At 45.0% G+C, this 17,824-nt stretch overlaps 1 protein-coding gene across 2 annotated transcripts in view; it reads right to left on the reverse strand.

Annotated features, from left to right (window-relative positions):
• Positions 1 to 846: 846 nt before the first annotated feature.
• LARP6 (La ribonucleoprotein 6, translational regulator) overlaps positions 847 to 17,824 on the reverse strand; it is a 34,181-nt gene continuing 17,203 nt past the window's right edge. For both annotated transcript variants that reach the window (XM_033919767.1, XM_033919766.1), the window contains exons 2-3: positions 3,703 to 3,913; positions 847 to 2,348 (exon numbers count right to left, since the gene is read on the reverse strand). In XM_033919767.1, the coding sequence (XP_033775658.1) occupies positions 1,302 to 2,348; positions 3,703 to 3,744 (1,089 nt within the window). In that variant the 5' untranslated portion in view covers positions 3,745 to 3,913 and the 3' untranslated portion in view covers positions 847 to 1,301. The remainder of the gene's footprint in view (positions 2,349 to 3,702; positions 3,914 to 17,824) is intronic.

Raw genomic sequence — 17,824 nt, forward strand, 5'->3', positions numbered from 1 at the left:
CTGGTGGTTCAGCGGGTGAGTCGGGGTAGTCTTGCTGAAAAAATGGCTGCCGCGAGCTCCCGTGGGCAGCCAGTTTTTCAGCAAGACTGCGCCGACTCACCCTGCTGGACCACCAGTGACAAAGGTAGGCCCAGGGAGAGGCTTACATGTGGCGATTCTACAGCCAGCTGACAGCTAGGACAGGACCCAACACCACCTCGGAGGAGGGGGTGGGGGGGAGAGAAGAAGAATTGCTCACCACATCACTGGACTGCCAGAATTTAAGGTAGACATCAATGTAAACAGACCCCCATTCTTGGGCCCAAAAATCTCAGTCTATATTTGAGTATATATATTGGCTATCTCTATAGGACACACTAAAGTTCTCTGCTATTAAATAAAGAATTAGCTTCTTAATTACACCAAGGTGGGAGAGACTGGAACCTTGCAATAACTAGTTAGGAAGGGACACCCACTCTATAAGGATCTGCATAAACAACTCTGGCAGTAATTTTCAGCCAGTTAGACAAGAGCATCTTTCCTCCACAAAGATTTTTTTCAACTTACCGGGGGAGGGAGGGGGGGGAAATTGTTCACACCATCTTTAGTACTTGCTCCTCTTCCATAGATTGACAAGTAGAATTGTTAGGAGCTATAGGAGTGGCAGGAAAGCCATGGTTTAAGATTTGGACTACTGCATGATCCTATTAGGGCTAAAAAGGTAAATTCAGTGAAAAGGGAAACCCCTTAATACCTGCTCCCAACCATACCACTATTACAGAAAAATGTGGTAGCCTGAAACTACTTAAAGTCTAAACTACATCCAATTCAGTTATGTATACAAGGTTTGCAAAGAAACACACAGACTTCTGCCTATTTTTTTTTTTTAATTTATGCTACATTATATATACACCGATTGCCACTGTCTTTCAAAAGCATTGGAAAGCCTGTATCAAAACCATCTCTGAAAATCATTCAGGCTTCCCAGATTCTTCCAACTCACAGAAAGCCAACAGATTCAGACTCATGTTTGAACAAAAATGCCCACTTGACATCAAAGAGCTGCCATCAACACTCATTGGCTCCCCATACTGCACAGGAATAAATAAGTCTTGTTTAGAATATACTTACTGTAACTACCAAAATCTGTCTGAAGAGTTTAGGAATACTTTTAGAGCCAAGTCAAATTTTGTATTCTGTCATTACAACTAAGATAAACAAAATGTTAAAATTAAGACTTAATTCAGTCTGAAAAAAAATGCCACTTTTAAACCACAGAGAAGTAAACTAGTGCGCCACTATATTAAGATTAAAAAGCTTTTCTATGAATTCTGCACTGCTCTATTGTCTCTTCCATTATGGAATCCTTTTGTGCCATCAGGGCCTTTAGGTAGCCTCAGCACTCCTGGAGGTAATCCATCTGCATTTTGCATTTTGCGCCCTAGCATTGGGCTACCAGCTGGACTCCTGTCACACGTTACAGTCTGAGCACGTCTCCTCTGAACCCATGGACTACCAGAGGGCGTGACGCTGCTGTCCGATGAATAATCTGTGCTCTTCCTCGATAGCTCAGGCACTATGCCATCTTCAGCAAGCGGCGACAGTTTGAGAACTTTATGCTGCACAGATGGGCTGTTCCAGGGGCTTGTTCTAGGCGAGTCATTAGGGCTCAAGTGGTTGCTTTGATAGGTGGAAGGGCTCAGCTTATTAGCAGTTGTATATTTGCGATCCATCATAGGGGATGTTGGATTGCTATCTGGATCAGACGAACTGTATACTGGAGACTCATCACCACCACACTGGAGTTCTTCAACCCTCTTATTTAGAGACTTATTTTTGTGAACGTTCTTATTGGGCTCGTCACGGTTCCTGTCTTTCAGGACTTTTTTCTTTGGAGGTTTCACACCTATTAGGATGACCTTCATGCCAGTCTCATTTTCTTTTTCAGTACCCATTGATTCTTGGGCTTTTATTGCCGCTTCAACCTCATCAAATTCCACAACTGCACATTCTTTTGTACCAATTGGAGCATATCTGCTGCTGAACCTCTTGACGTCAGCAGGAAGATCTCTGCCTGGCTTTAGAATGCGAAGAGAAGTGATAACACCAAAATTTCCAAAAATCTTTAGAAGATGTTCGAAGAGCTTCTCTTGCTTGCCTCCATTATCCTGCATTTTATTTACAGACTGTATCTCTGGTAACAAATGAAGATCATAGACTAGCAGCATTTTGCTAGGGAGGTTTTCACTAGGGAACACTGGAACTGGAGTTTTTCGTCTAATCTTTGTGCCTTCTTCATTCAGCTCGAGCGTATCCGAATACCTCAAAGCATAGGCTGTAGTCCTCCAGTCTCGAGAAAAATGTTTTACCTAGGAGAAAGAAAACATGCATTGAGAGGACAGTCCCTGTACCAAGTTCTGTACTCGTTTTAGACTGTTGTCTTGCTAGTGCCAAGTATTAATAATATTTTCTTGAAAATAGTGCCCAATTCTCAAAACGTGCATCCTGATTGGCTACCAGACGACAGTAGGACACCTACTGCCACCTGCAATCAGGATGCAAGTTAAAAAAAAAAAAAAAAAAGTGCAAGGCAGGACGCCTACATTATAGGACTCTGTAGCGTGTCTACAGAGATGTATACCCATGCTTAAGCACGCCCAAGGTGGCCTTGGGCGGGCTTAAGTGTTGGTTCGTGTCTCCGTAGATGCATTAGAGAACCTGAAGGCTATACATAAAATGGAGAAACAACCAGCTTTTCTCCTGTTACATTAACCTATAAGATTTAGGGATTTCTCCTTTCAGTACACAAGATATTACGCTGCTGTTTAAAAAAAAAAAAAAAAAAAAAAGGGCCACAAATGTCAGTCACATTGAAATTTTTGAATAAAATACCAGTATGTCCTGGGCAGTTTTTCAATGGTATTCTATCCATGTTTAAAGTATAAATTGGGCTAAAATAAGACTCCAAGTCATCACTATGTGGTTTCTCTTTGTTTTAAAATATTTAGGGACTACTCTAACCAACCCTAATTAGAAATAAAACAAGTGAAAAGTAGCTGAAGAATCTCACTTACAATTTAGAAAATTATCCTGTGTATTCTTAGATGCTTCACAGTTTAAGTTTATTTAATAAACCACATATAAAACAAAGTGATTGTTTACATTGAGATAGAAAAACAAGGCAACTAAATTAGAGGGACATTAACTAAAGCTCCAGAAATGACCAGTAATCTAACCTTAATAGAACTGGGGGGGAGGGGGGAGAAAGTGAAAAGAATAGATCAGACAGTGACAAGGCAGCAGCTGGAAATTAGGTGCCTTCTTTATATACAAGGGGGGGGGGGGGGAGGATTTATGACCAAGAAATATAAAGCTGTGTCGATTCACTGCACAGACTTTGCAGAGAAAGCTTTGCTAGAAACATAGGATGCCCTTAATCTACAATTTGAAGACTTTCAAGACAGATGGGCATGTCTAATTATTTCATCTGCTTATTCTAGCAGTGCTTATAAATGGGAAAGACAAGTCATAAGCTCAACTTTCCTTTCAGGGCTATAACACATTTTCAGCCACCATTACAAACCTAGCAAGGCTAGGTGGGAAGGGAGGAACGAGGACAACACAGAAAAGTTGACAGAATCCTACTACAACCTGTTATCAAAAGGGTTAGGTGAAAGAATGAATTAGGCAGGGAGAAGAAATACTGTAAAGTCAAGAGCATACCTTTTTAAAAGATGTGAGCAGTTTAACGCTGACGTATCCCATCTTGTTTCTCCTCACGTGCTTTAATAGAAATGCATCTTTCTCCAAGTTTTCATCAGAAAAGTAATACTCTGTTTGTGCTACCAGTTTCTGTATAAGCTCCTGCTCAGGGGGTTTCCAGTCTTGGTCCAAGTCATCAGCATCATTTTCACCACCGCTTGTTACAGCCCCACTAGAACAAGAACACAGATTGATCAGGCATCATTCAGTTTACCAGTTACACCATAAAGCTGGTCTCATTTTTTACCTCACAATTATGTTCTTTGGTCAGCTCTACTACATGAGGCTATTTTGTGTCCAGGAAGAATTCTTAGCTCGACACCCCCAGAACTAAGAAAAAAAGAAAGAAAAAGTAAACCCAACCCACGGATTACTTGCGAGAATCACTCTTGTCCGTGTTGATTTTACTACACTGGTCAAAAGGGAATGAAGTCTTAATACATCTTCAGACCTCCCACTTTTGAAGGTCATCTCCTGCTGGGGAGCTGATCTCCTGTCAAGCAACTTCCCCTTCTGTTTCATGGAACAGCTTGTCACAGAACCAACACGGGGAGACGCTACTCTTGACCTAATCTTCAACGGACTAGGGGGACCCGCAAAGGAGGTGGCGGTATTAGCCCCACTAGGAAACAGCGATCACAACATGATCCAGTGCAGGCTTGAAATTGGATCAGTAAAGGTGAAAAGAACCACAACGACGGCACTCAACTTCAAAAAAGGGAATTATGATGCCATGAGGAAGATGGTGGGAAAGAAACTCAACGGCAATACAAGGAAGATGGAGTCCGTAGAAAAAGCCTGGAACCTACTCAAGGACACTGTGCACGAAGCACAAAACCTGTGCGTTCCCAAGTTCAGGAAAGGGTGCAAAAAAAATAGAACTAAAAACCTAGTGTGGATAACAAATGCAGTGAAGAAGGCGATAAGTGACAAGAAATCATCGTTCAAAATATGGAAAAAAGACCGAACAAAGGAAAACCATAAGGAGCACAAAGAACAACAAAGGGAGTGCCACCGAGTGGTTAGAAAAGCAAAAAGAGAATACGAAGAGAGACTGGCGGGAGAAGCAAAAAACTTCAAATCATTCTTCAGGTACATTAAGGGGAAACAACCAGCTAGGGAGGAAGTGGGACCCTTAGATGATGGAGACAGAAAGGGAGTGGTAAAAGATAAAAAAGAGATAGCGGACAAGTTAAATGAGTTCTTCACGTCAGTCTTTACGAGGGAAGACACAACCAACATTCTGGAACCTGAGGAGATCGTAAATGGAGACCGAGATGTTAAGCTGGTCAGATTAGAGGTAAGCCAAGAGGATGTATTCAGGCAGATAGACAGGCTAAAGAGCGACAAATCGCCGGGTCCGGACGGCATTCACCCAGGGGTACTCAAGGAACAAAATAGCAAAGCCACTTCAACAAATATTCAACCTATCCCTAAAAACTGGAGAGATCCCGGAGGACTGGAAAATAGCGAATGTCACGCCCATCTTCAAGAAGGGTTCAAGGGGTGACCCAGGAAACTACAGGCCGGTGAGCTTGACCTCGGTCCCAGGAAAGATGATGGAAGCGCTGGTTAAGGACAGCATCTGTGAACTCATTGAAAACAATGGGCAGCTAGAGTCGAGTCAGCATGGCTTCTGTAAGGGTAGGTCATGCCTTACAAACTTATTGTACTTCTTTGAGGGGGTAAACAGCCAGGTAGATAAAGGGGAATCTATAGACATCATTTACCTTGACTTCCAAAAAGCCTTCGACAAGGTACCACACGAAAGACTGCTTAAGAAGATATGGAACCACGGGTGCAAGGGGAGGTCCACCAATGGATCAAAAACTGGCTGGCGGACAGGAAGCAGAGGGTTGGAATAAAGGGGCACTACTCAGACTGGAAATGGGTCACGAGTGGGGTTCCGCAGGGGTCAGTGCTGGGACCGCTCCTGTTCAATGTCTACATAAACGACCTAGAGGTGGGAACAAAATGTGAGGTCATTAAATTTGCGGATGACACCAAACTATACAGCAGGGTTAAAACCATGGAAGACTGCGAAGATCTCCAAAAGGATCTAACGACACTGGAAGAGTGGGCCAAAAAGTGGCAAATTAGCTTCAACATAGGGAAATGCAAGGTCATGCATGTGGGGAAAAAAACCCCGATGTTCAGCTACAAAATGGGGGGATCACTACTTGGGGTAAGTAACCTTGAAAGAGACCTGGGAGTGATGGTTTACACAACACTGAAGGCGTCAGCGCAGTGCGCCGCAGCCTCGAAGAAAGCAAACAAAATGTTGGGTATCATTAAAAAGGGTATCACCACCAGGTCGAAGGAAGTCATCCTGCCACTATATCGTGCAATGGTGCGGCCACATCTGGAATACTGGTCCAGTACTGGTCGCCGTACCTCAAAAAGGACATGGCGGTACTTGAGGGAGTCCAGAGAAGAGCAACTAAGCTGATAAAGGGTATGGTGAATCTCTCATATACTGACAGATTGAAACAGTTAGGACTGTTCTCCCTGGAAAAGCGGAGACTTAGGGGAGACACGATAGAAACCTTCAAGATCCTGAAAGGCATAGAGAAAGTAGACAGGGACAGATTTTTCAAACTAAAAGGGACCACAAGTACAAGGGGGCACTCGGAGAAATTGAAAGGGGACAGGTTTAGAACAAACGCTAGGAAATTATTTTTCACCCAGAGGGTGGTGGATACATGGAATGTGCTTCCAGAGGCTGTGGTAGATAGGAGCACTGTACAGGGCTTCAAGGAAGGCTTGGATAGGTTCCTAGAGGACAAAGGGATTGAGGAGTATAGATAAGTGTAGAGATGGGTTATAGGGATAGGAGTAGAGGTAAGTTACAGGAATAGGAGTAGAGATAGGTTATAAAGCTAGTCAGGGACCACTGCTCAGGCAAAAGGGCCTGATGGGCCGCCGCGGGAGCGGACCGCTGGGCGAGATGGACCTCTGGTCTGCCTCAGCGGAGGCAATTTCTTATGTTCTTAATGGCAGCAGGACATTGTCTTTCACAAGACTGATCCTGTGGCAGCAGGAGATGTTTAAGGTATCTCCTGCTGCTGGGTGAGGTGACTTCTGGTGTGGCCACGAATCAAGGTGTTCTGGGACAGAGCTGTGGATGGGGATAGACCAGGGGTGAACAGATTGCTAGGAATGATAAAGAAGGGGATCATGCTGCTGTACCGGGCCATGGTGCGCCCTCACCTGGAGTACTGCGTCCAGCACTGGTCACCGTACATGAAGGACACGGTACTACTCGAAAGAGTCCAGAGAAGAGCGACTAAGATGGTTAAGGAGTTGGAGTAGCTGCCGTACAGCGAAAGGGCCTCTTCTCCCTTGAACAGAGGAGATTGAGAGGGGACATGATTGAAACTTTCAAGGTACTGAAGGGGATAGACTTAGTAGAAAAGGACAGGTTGTTCACCCTCTCCAAGGTAGGGAGAACGAGAGGGCACTCTCTAAAGTTGAAAGGGGATAGATTCCCTATGAATGTAAGGAAGTTCTTCTTCACCCAGAGAGTGGTAGAAAACTGGAAAGCTCTTCTGGAGTCTGTCATAGGAGAAAATACCCTCTCCAAGGATTCAAGACTATGTTAGACAAGTTCCTGGTAAGCAAGAGCATGCACTGGTAGGGCTAATCTTGGTTGGAGCGCTAGGCCACCGCATGAGCGGACTGCTGGGCATGATGGACCACTGGCCTGACCCAGCAGCGGCAATTCTTATGTTCCCTAGATCTCCTACAAAAAAGAAAGAAAGAAAAAAAAAGTAGGTCTCCCTTGGCAGCTCTGCATTTTGTTTTTGAAAACAAATTGCATTCTGTAGTATGCAGAGTTCAAAGGAGGGATAGGTTTGTTAACATTAGTCTGCCATACTAGCAGGGCATCATCAGGGACGCGGCAGAGGAAATTAGGCCAGTAGAAGACCCGAAGCAGCGTGTTTACTGTGCCTGGGACGTTGCTGGAGCTGCGAGGTTTGTCGGCCATGTAGCGGTGGGAGGGTCAACGAGGGTTTCTGGTGTGCCGGGTAGGGTCGGCGAGGAGGGGAGTCACGGTGTGTTACCTGGTTGGTCCTTAGACGCGTGCATGCGCACTCTTACCGCCACAGCCTGACAGATCAGGACTCGGAGAGCGCGCTTAGCATTTTATTATTATAGATAATGTCGCTTAAAATCAATAAAGTATAGAACAAAACAAGGGTAAAACTTGGTCTAGGACAAACCCAGATTGTCCAAACTAGGATCCCAGTTTCAGCATCCGTAGATGCCTTCATCAGGGGATAAATGGACACTGCCGAGGTTGAAAGCAGCATAAGAAGGCAGGCAAAATGTAAAGGATCTTTGCATGGAACAGCATCTGTGGCAGCAAAAGCACGCCAAATAGGATCAAGTAAAGATGGACATTGTAAAGATGGACATTTTGTTATATACGACATAAAATTAAAGTACACACCTGTTTTTCTGTGCTTAAAAATAGAAGCCTTTCAAAAATTTAAAGTGAATATTTGAAATGCTCATATTAAAAACCAAAGAGCAATATCAGTGTGTGCTTCCATTTGTCTTGGCATATGCACAACAGCCATGCTTTGCAATAAAAAATTGTGTGCGCATGTGCCAAGCACATTCCATCCCAAGTTTTGGTTTACTAGCTCAAGTTCACCATGCATCTCATTAGTTTTCCTTCAAGCATTGCTTAGCCATTTTTTTAGTGCCCCTCTTGTGTTGTAGGGTCTTACATTGTGGGATTTAGTGCTTGGCCTTGAGCATCAACCCCCAAGATGTCCCATTCTAGCGATAACCCTATTTAATCTCGGCGGCGGCTCGAGAGTACCTTTACTTTTACTTTGCTTTCTATTTTTTGTCCTGCAGCGCGGACCGGGAAGCTGAGGGGATACAGGCAGGCAGCCGGGCAAAGCGGAGGAGAGACAGAGAGGGGCGGAAGCCAGCGAGGAGGGGAAGAAGGCTGATTGGGTAGCGGCGAGAGAAAGCTCCGCCCACCCCCACAGCGTCGGAGGTCGTCTCGGAGCCCGGGCTCCCCCTTAAAAGCAAGGGAGCCAACGGCTCGCGGCCGTTCGGCACGCGGCGAAGGCGAGTGGCAAAGGCGCTCGCCTTAGCGAGAGCCTTTGCGAAGGAGCCTAGAGAAGGAGCCAGAAGCACAGGCAGCCCAGCAGCAAACTCTAACTCAAACTCTAACTCTAACTAAAAAAAAAAAAAAAAATTTTCTACTGTTCTCATTCTTCTCTTCTCTATCTATTTTTCTACTAGCTGCACACCGGGTACCACTCCTACACACCAAGGGACTTCAGATACACGTCGGGCAAATTCCAGCGCGCCAACTTTAGTCACAAGGAAGGAATAATGGAAGCAGCAGAAGGTCAGCGAAGCTTTCCAGTATACTGCATCGACTGTCACATGTATGTCTACCTCCCTTCCGGGAGGCAGGCCTACATATGCAGTCGATGTCAGGAACTGGCTAGCCTCAAGAAGGAGGTCGGGAGACTGCAGATCAAAGTACAGGAGCTAGAGGGACTCCGCTCCATAGAGGAACCAGAGGAATTTGAACCAACTGAGGACACCACCAGAGAAAACCACTTCAATGAACAGGTCAAAGAGCTCGAAAGATTCATCGAGGAGGCCTGCAGGATGGTAGAGACACAGGATCACCCGCTCTTCAGAAGGGAACAAACGGATGGAGGACAGGACCCGCCAGGACCCACCAGGAGCCGAGGGAGAGGAACCTTGCGGAGGAACCAACCAGGAGAAGGAAGGACTGGAGGACCCAATCATCACCGACACAGACCTGAGACCTAGGAGGAAGCTGAGGAGAGGTAAATCTGCTATCGTGGTGGGAGACTCAATCCTGAGAGAGGTGGACAGTCACATAGCAGGAGGCAGAGCGGATCGCCTAGTGACATGTCTCCCAGGGGCGAGGACAAAGGACATCTCCGACAAAATCGAGAGAATCATGGAGGGAGCTGAGACAGAGGACACAGCAGTGATAATCCATGTCGGAACAAATGACGTCAGCAGAAGGAATTTCAACATGACTACACTGACCGAACAGTTTAAGATCCTGGGGAGGAAGCTGAAGCTGAGGACAGGGAAGATAGCCTTTTCAGAGATCCTGCCAGTACCTAGGGCAGATGCGAGGAGGCAGACCGAGCTGCAAGCAACAAATGGATGGCTGAGGCGATGGTGTGACGAGGAGGGCTTCCTCTTTGTACGGAACTGGTCAACCTTCCTGGGGAAAAACAAGCTCTACAGGAGAGATGGTCTGCATTTGAGCACGGCTGGGACGAGGATGCTGGCACGTAACATCCAGACCTGCATAGACATGACTTTAAACTGATAACAAGGGGAAAGCCGATAGTCGATCTGACCTCGACACATCGGACCACAGTATCGAGCAAAGATACTGAGACAGGAACTGGCAACAGTGGACTAGAGACAAAATGGACACCACATGGACACAAACCCAAAGATGCAGCACAGGGAACCGAGGGGCATTTAGAGCTAGAGAGCAAAACAAGGAGGAAACAGCCGGAACCAGAGGGCTATCAAAGAACAAAGAAGCGGGCAGAGGACGAAATAGACACACCGCAGGAGGCAACACGCGAGGAGACCAGCAGGAGCAACAAATCAAGAGTAGATCCAAAAGAAAAGGTAACAAACTGGGACTTAAATTGCCTATATACAAATGCTAGAAGCCTAAGAACTAAAATGGGGGAGCTAGAAGTTATAGCCAGAAATAAGGACATAGACATAATAGGAATCACAGAAACATGGTGGACAGAGGACAACAAATGGGATGTGGCCCTGCCAGGGTACAAACTCTACAGGAAGGACAGGGCACACAAGAAGGGGGGAGGAATAGCACTGTATATAAAGGACTCCATTGCTTCATCCAGAATTGAAACAACAATAAGGGCAGACAGTCTGGAGTCACTATGGGTTAAGCTGACAGGAGGGGAAGGAGCTGACATCAAATTGGGACTGTACTATCGCCCACCAGGACAACCAGAAACAAACGACCTGGACCTGGAGGCCGAACTGAGACAGGTGTGCAAAAGTGAAAAAGTGGTGGTTATGGGGGACTTCAACTATCCGGGAATAGACTGGGACATTGGGCACTCAAACTGCACGAGAGAAACTAAATTCCTAGAGGCAATAAGGGACTGTTTCATGGAGCAGCTGGTCACGGAACCAACGAGAGGGGATGCCACTCTAGACCTAATCCTCAACGGGCTAGAGGGACCCGCAAAGGAAGTGGTGGTACTAGCACCGTTAGGGAATAGCGATCACAACATGATCCAGTACAAATTAAACATGGGAACAACCAAGGTGAAAAGAACCACAACGACAGCACTCAACTTCAGAAAAGGAAACTACAAGGACATGAGGAAAATGGTAGGAAAAAAGCTCAGCAACAGCTCAGGGAAGGTGAACACCGTAAAGGAAGCCTGGACACTGCTTAAATGCACAGTACTCGAGGCACAAGACCTGTACGTCCCAAAGTTTAGGAAAGGGTGCAAAAAAAATCGAACTAAAAACCCAGCATGGATAACAACTGCAGTTAAAAAGGCTATAAGCGACAAGAAATCATCCTTCAAGAAATGGAAAAAGGAACCAACAAGGGAAAACCAGGAAGAGCACAAAAGACACCAGAAAGAATGTCATCGAGAGGTCAGGAAAGCAAAGAGAGAATATGAGGAAAGACTGGCAGGAGAAGCAAGAAACTTCAAACCCTTCTTCAGGTATGTGAAAGGGAGACAACCAGCCAGAGAGGAAGTGGGACCACTGGATGACGGAGACAGGAAAGGAGCGATACAGGAGGAAAAAGAGATAGCTGACAGGTTAAACAAATTCTTCTCGTCAGTCTTCACCAGAGAGGACACAACCAATATTCCGGAACCCGAGGAGATTATAAACGGAGAACAAGATGAAAGGTTGGTAAAACTAGAGGTGAGCAAAGAGGATGTCCTCAGACAGATAGACAGACTAAAGAGCGACAAATCACCAGGCCCGGACGGCATCCACCCAAGGGTACTAAAAGAACTGAGAAACGAAATAGCAGAGACACTTCGCCAAATATGTAACCTCTCCCTAAAAACAGGGGAGATCCCAGAGGACTGGAAAATAGCAAATGTCACGCCCATCTTTAAGAAGGGATCAAGGGGTAACCCGGGAAACTACAGGCCTGTGAGCTTGACCTCGGTTCCAGGGAAGATGATGGAAGCAATGGTAAAGGACACAATATGCGAATACATAGAAAACCATGGACAACTGAAGGCGAGCCAACATGGCTTCTGCAAGGGAAGGTCATGCCTCACGAACTTGCTGTACTTCTTTGAGGGAATAAACAGCCAGATGGATAAGGGGGAATCCATAGACATCATTTACCTTGACTTCCAAAAAGCCTTCGACAAGGTACCTCATGAACGGCTACTTAAAAAGCTGTGGTACCACGGGGTGCAAGGGGATATCTACCGATGGATCAAACACTGGTTGGCTGGCAGGAAGCAGAGGGTTGGAGTAAAAGGCCAATACTCTGACTGGCAATGGGTCACGAGCGGAGTTCCACAGGGGTCAGTGCTGGGACCTATACTGTTCAACATATTTATTAATGATCTGGAGGCAGGGACAAAATGTGAGGTTATCAAATTTGCTGATGACACCAAACTCTGCAGCAGGGTTAGAAACACGGAAGACTGTGAAGACCTGCAAAGGGACCTAACGAAACTGGAAGACTGGGCAAAAAAGTGGCAAATGAGTTTTAACGTAGAAAAATGCAAGGTCATGCATGTAGGGAAAAAGAACCCGATGTTCAGCTACAAAATGGGGGGAACACTGCTAGGGGTGAGTAACCTTGAAAGGGACCTGGGGGTGATGGTCGACACATCACTGAAACCATCGGCGCAATGTGCGACAGCCTCAAAGAAAGCAAACAGAATGCTGGGCATCATCAAAAAAGGTATTACAACCAGGACGAAGGAAGTCATCATGCCGCTGTATCGCGCAATGGTGCGCCCGCACCTGGAGTACTGTGTTCAATACTGGTCACCGTACCTCAAGAAGGACATGGCGATACTCGAGGGAGTGCAGAGGAGGGCGACTAAACTAATAAATGGTATGGAAAATTTTTCATACGCTGACAGGTTAAAAATGCTGGGGCTGTTCTCCCTGGAGAAGAGGAGACTTAGAGGGGACATGATAGAAACCTTCAAAATCCTTAAGGGCATAGAGAAAGTGAATAAGGACAGATTTTTCAAACTGTGGGGAGCCACAAGCACTAGGGGTCACTCAGAGAAACTGAAAGGGGACAGGTTTAAAACAAATGCTAGGAAGTTCTTTTTTACCCAGAGGGTGGTGGACACATGGAACGCGCTTCCAGAGAATGTGATAGGCCAGAACTCTGTACAGGGGTTCAAGGAGGGTTTGGATAGGTTCCTGGAGGATAAGGAGATAGAGGGGTACAGATATAACTAGAGGTAGTTTATAGAAATAGGCAGAAACCACTTCACAGGTCACGGACCTGATGGGCCGCCGCGGGAGCGGACCGCTGGGCGAGATGGACCTCGGTCTGACCCAGTGGAGGCAACTTCTTATGTTCTAATCCTTAAAGTTACCCCAATTGGCTCTGGCTTTATTTAAGTTATTACTTAACACAAGAGAGACAGGAGTGATCTGCAGAAGACAATGAATCAGACAAGATGAAGTATAATATGAGTATAATATGATATATTTTATATAGGTATATACAAGTATATATAAATAGGTAGATTGATTATATATTATAGGCTGAAATAAGAGGATTGATTATGGTTTAAGAGGGCTGTATTGAGAACCAACTCAGAAAATACTAACTCTGTATTGTAACCTTTCAAAAGAACAAGTATTGATCATGGTTTAATAATGTCTGTATTGAAGCCATCCCAGGAAATGCAAACTCTGTATTGCAACACCTTTACAGAAGCTCATTTATTGCAACACCATTACAAAGCTCATATTAACCGCTCCGAATTATCTTCCCCAATCATTAGCAGCAGTATAGAAGTTTTCAATAAACTTATTAAAGTAGCCAAATGTGGTTGTTTTGCCTATGACAGGCTGCTTTATGGGCAATATCTAAGGAGAATTCTAAATGCATATGTCCTCTCAGTGCAGAAATGACTGCTGACACCAGCTACAAATGCCTTCCTATAAAATTCTCATCTCATTGTCTACTTAGATTATTACTTTTACTCTACAGTTGTACTGTTCGTTTTTCTCAAGTTTGTCTTGATGAAATCTACAGAACACACTGAAATTTTTACGTTTGCTACTGTAGTTTTGAAAACTGCTGGTGGCCTAGTTATCACTTGCCTCAAAACCCACTTCCTCAAATGGTGAGTCTCCTCTGAATGGGTGTCAAAATTAAATAGAATCTGCCATTATTAGACTAGAATTACAGCTGTGCAATTCCTTAAAGTTATGACAATATCAAATTAATCCAATGGGCTTCCTAATTGATGCTTAAAGAAATTAAGGGGTAGTTATGCCTGCAGTCAGGGCAAACTTACCGTAACCTGCTTGAAAACACATTGATAAACATATTGGGGGGGGGTGTCCTCCTCCTTGAAATATAAAAATATTTTAAATCACCAACAGAGGGTCCCCTTGGTTCCGACTGCAGAAGAAAACACCTCTACGTAATATCAAACAATGCCAACAAAAGTGGGGATGGATGAGATGTATCAACCAGGTTGATACATCTCATCCATCTCTACTTTTGTTGGTATTGTAGAAGAAAACCAGCAGAGGAGTAAACAATGGGTGTGGCCTAAGATACTGGCCAATCAGAGTCTTAGGCCATGCCCATTGCATCCCATACACCGGGAAAGAGGCCTAAGGCCCTGATTTGCCATAGGAGGGGCTTTAAGTCCTCCTTCCTGGTCCCAGGATGTATCAGAAAGGGGATGGCCCACCATTTTGAAGAGGCAGGCCTGCCCGCTGGAGGGAGTAAGCATACCTCTGGCTTTCTTCGACAAAGGTATGGGTGTGTTGGCTGTTTGAGAGTCAGTGGCAGGAGGGAGTGGGCATCCCTCTTACCAATTTCATGGGTACTTGTTGGGGATCCTCTGCTGCAACAGACTCAGCTGATCACTGCCGGGGTATTTTTCCCTGATCAGCCAAGCCACAGCAGCTCATCTGATTGGGGATTCCCTTGCTGTGATCAGCCCAGCTGGCTGTGTCTACTTTAACATTTGAAATGTAGGCCAGTATTTTACTGGCCTACATTTCAGGCATCATTTGCAGCCCTAGGGAGATGCCTAGGGTGAGCTTAAGTGTCCCTACCTGTCTCCCTAGACCTGCAACAAACGCCTACAGTGTAGGTGTCCTGCCTTGGGTTGTTTTTTTTTTTTTTTTAAATGACCATTTACAGAACCAGCCCCTAAGTGCGTAAATATATTGACGTGTATATTTAAAACTGAATGACTCGGGGAACTCAAGTTTCCATTTGAGTTTGAGATCTGGGGGTTTTAGGTATTTTATTAGACTGTGGTTTAAGTTTTAAGAATCATTGTTTCCATGTATATCCTCACATTTGTTTGCATAGCAAGTTCAATCAATGCATACTGTTTATCCTTGAATATCTTAAAACATTGTGATATGTTGGCAATTAATATGTAAAGGCCGTTAATTCAAACATTTGTGCAGACTTCTATAAAATGAGCCCAATACAGTTTTGATGTCAATTTAAAATTCTTTAACATTTAAAGCACTTCATATTTCATAACCACCTTATTTAGCCTCTATTACTGTGCCCTATACCCCTTCTCATTATTTACGGACTGTTGCAGTGGCGTAGCAAAGGTGAGAGGCGCCCGGGGTGGTGGTGGTGGGGTGATGCCCTTCCCCATCCCTGCTCCCTCATAACACTCGGAGCGCGAACATCAACCCCAACCTGCTGCTCGCACCAGCGTTGGCTCTTCCTCTGACGTCACTTCCAAGGCATGGGTCCAGGAAGTGATGTCAGAGGAAGAGCCAACGCTGGTGCGAGCAGCAGGTTCGGGTTGATGCTCATGCTTTGATCATTAAAGAGGTACAGGGGAAGAGAAGGGGAGCACAGGAGGTGGAGAGGAAGATGGGTGCAGGTTCACCCCCCCTTTACTACTCCACTGGGTTCTTGATTCTAACAGACTTGTTCTTCTGTCTCCAAGATTGGCTCATTATGAAGCAACACGATGTTCAGCTTTTTTTTTTTTATTTCTCCTTTTTTTTTGTTGTTTTTTTAAAGTTTAAATCACTTTTGTAAACACTGTTTTTCAGAAAGCTTTTCATGTTTCAGGATAGACTGAGCAATTCCAGATACTGGTATGTTTTACTTTTAATAGTGTTTTAATTATTAATTTGAATACTGTTTTTAAATTGTTTGTTTTATCTATTTGAATGCATTATCTTTTATTTTCGGCATTCTTTTCTATGGAATATTAATTTTGTAAGCTGCTTTGACCTATTCCATTAAGCGGGGTATCAAATGAACAACAAATATGCAGCATTATGACTGTTTAATTAAAAGCAGGATCTTCACATTTAACCTGCATGTGTTAAGATCTTGCTCACATGTTTTTTTGTACATTGAATAGTAAAAATAACTGCTCAGAGTCAACTAATTGTCATGGAGATTACAGTTATCTTCTTTACTGAAATATTTCACATTTAACCCATTGTTTATTTTAGTACTTACACAGTTTATAACCTAAGCAGTTTACATTCAGGTCATTATTTCTCCCTATCTGTCCCTTGGGGCAATGGAGTGACTTAACCAGGGTCCGAAGGAGCAGTGCTGGGTTTGAACCTGGATGCAACCCTAACCACTCGGCTACTCCTAAATGGCCAACTGTAAGGGAAACATCGTAGCTTAATAGTCTAGAACAGGGGTGTCAAAGTCCCTCGAGGACTTATGCTAGATGTAATTTACTTAGATTTCAGCAAAGCCTTTGATACGGTTCCTCATAGGAGGCTATTGAACAAACTTGAAGATGCTGAAGTTAGGATGCAAAGTGGTGAACTGGGATAGAAACTGGCTGTCTGACAGATGCCAGAGGGTGGTGGTTAATGGAACTTGCTCGGATGAAGGAAAGGTGAGTAGTGGAGTCCCTCAGGGTTCGGTGCTGGGGCCGATCCTGTTCAATATGTTTGTGAGTGACATTGCTGAAGGGTTAGAAGGAAAAGTGTGCCTTTTTGCAGAAGATACCAAGATTTGTAACAGAGTAGACACCGAAGAGGGAGTGGAAAATATGAAAAAGGATCTGCAAAAGTTAGAGGAAAGGTCTAATGCCTGGCAACTAAAATTCAATGCAAAGAAATACAGAGTAATGCATTTGGGGATTAATAATCGGAAGGAACTGTATATGCTGGGAGGTGAGAAGCTGATATGCACGGACGGGGAGAGGGACCTTGGGGTGATAGTGTCTAAAGATCTAAAGGCGAAAAACAGTGTGACAAGGCGGTGGCTGCTGCCAGAAGAATGCTGGGCTGTATAAAGAGAGGCGTAGCCAATAGAAAGTGTTGATGCCCCTGTACAGGTCATTGGTAAGGCCCCACTTGGAGTATTGTGTTCAGTTTTGGAGACCTTATCTGGCGAAAGACGTAAGAAGACTTGAAGCGGTCCAGAGGAGGGCGACGAAAATGATAGGAGGCTTGTGCCAGAAGACATAAGAACATAAGCAGTGCCTCCGCCGGGTCAGACCATAATTCCATCCTGCCCGGCAGTCCGCTCCCGCGGCGGCCCAAACAGGTCACGACCTGTCTGAATCACCAGAAGGGGCTCCCTTGCCACCTTGGTTTCTCATTGAAGTCCTATCTTCCCATCGAAGTCCTAACCCTCCGGTCTTGCACATGCACGACCTGTTGGGTTTCTATACTTATTACCTGGTTAGCTTTCTATACTTGTGTTACATCCCAGCACCTCCCTCAGTATCCCACGATCCCTTTATCCCTCAGGAATCCGTCCAATCCCTGTTTGAATCCCTGTACCGTACTCTGCCTGATCACTTCCTCCGGTAGCGCATTCCAAGTGTCCACGACCCTTTGGGTGAAA

Source organism: Geotrypetes seraphini, chromosome 14, assembly GCF_902459505.1.
Source record: "Geotrypetes seraphini chromosome 14, aGeoSer1.1, whole genome shotgun sequence".
Lineage (NCBI taxonomy): Eukaryota > Metazoa > Chordata > Amphibia > Gymnophiona > Dermophiidae > Geotrypetes > Geotrypetes seraphini.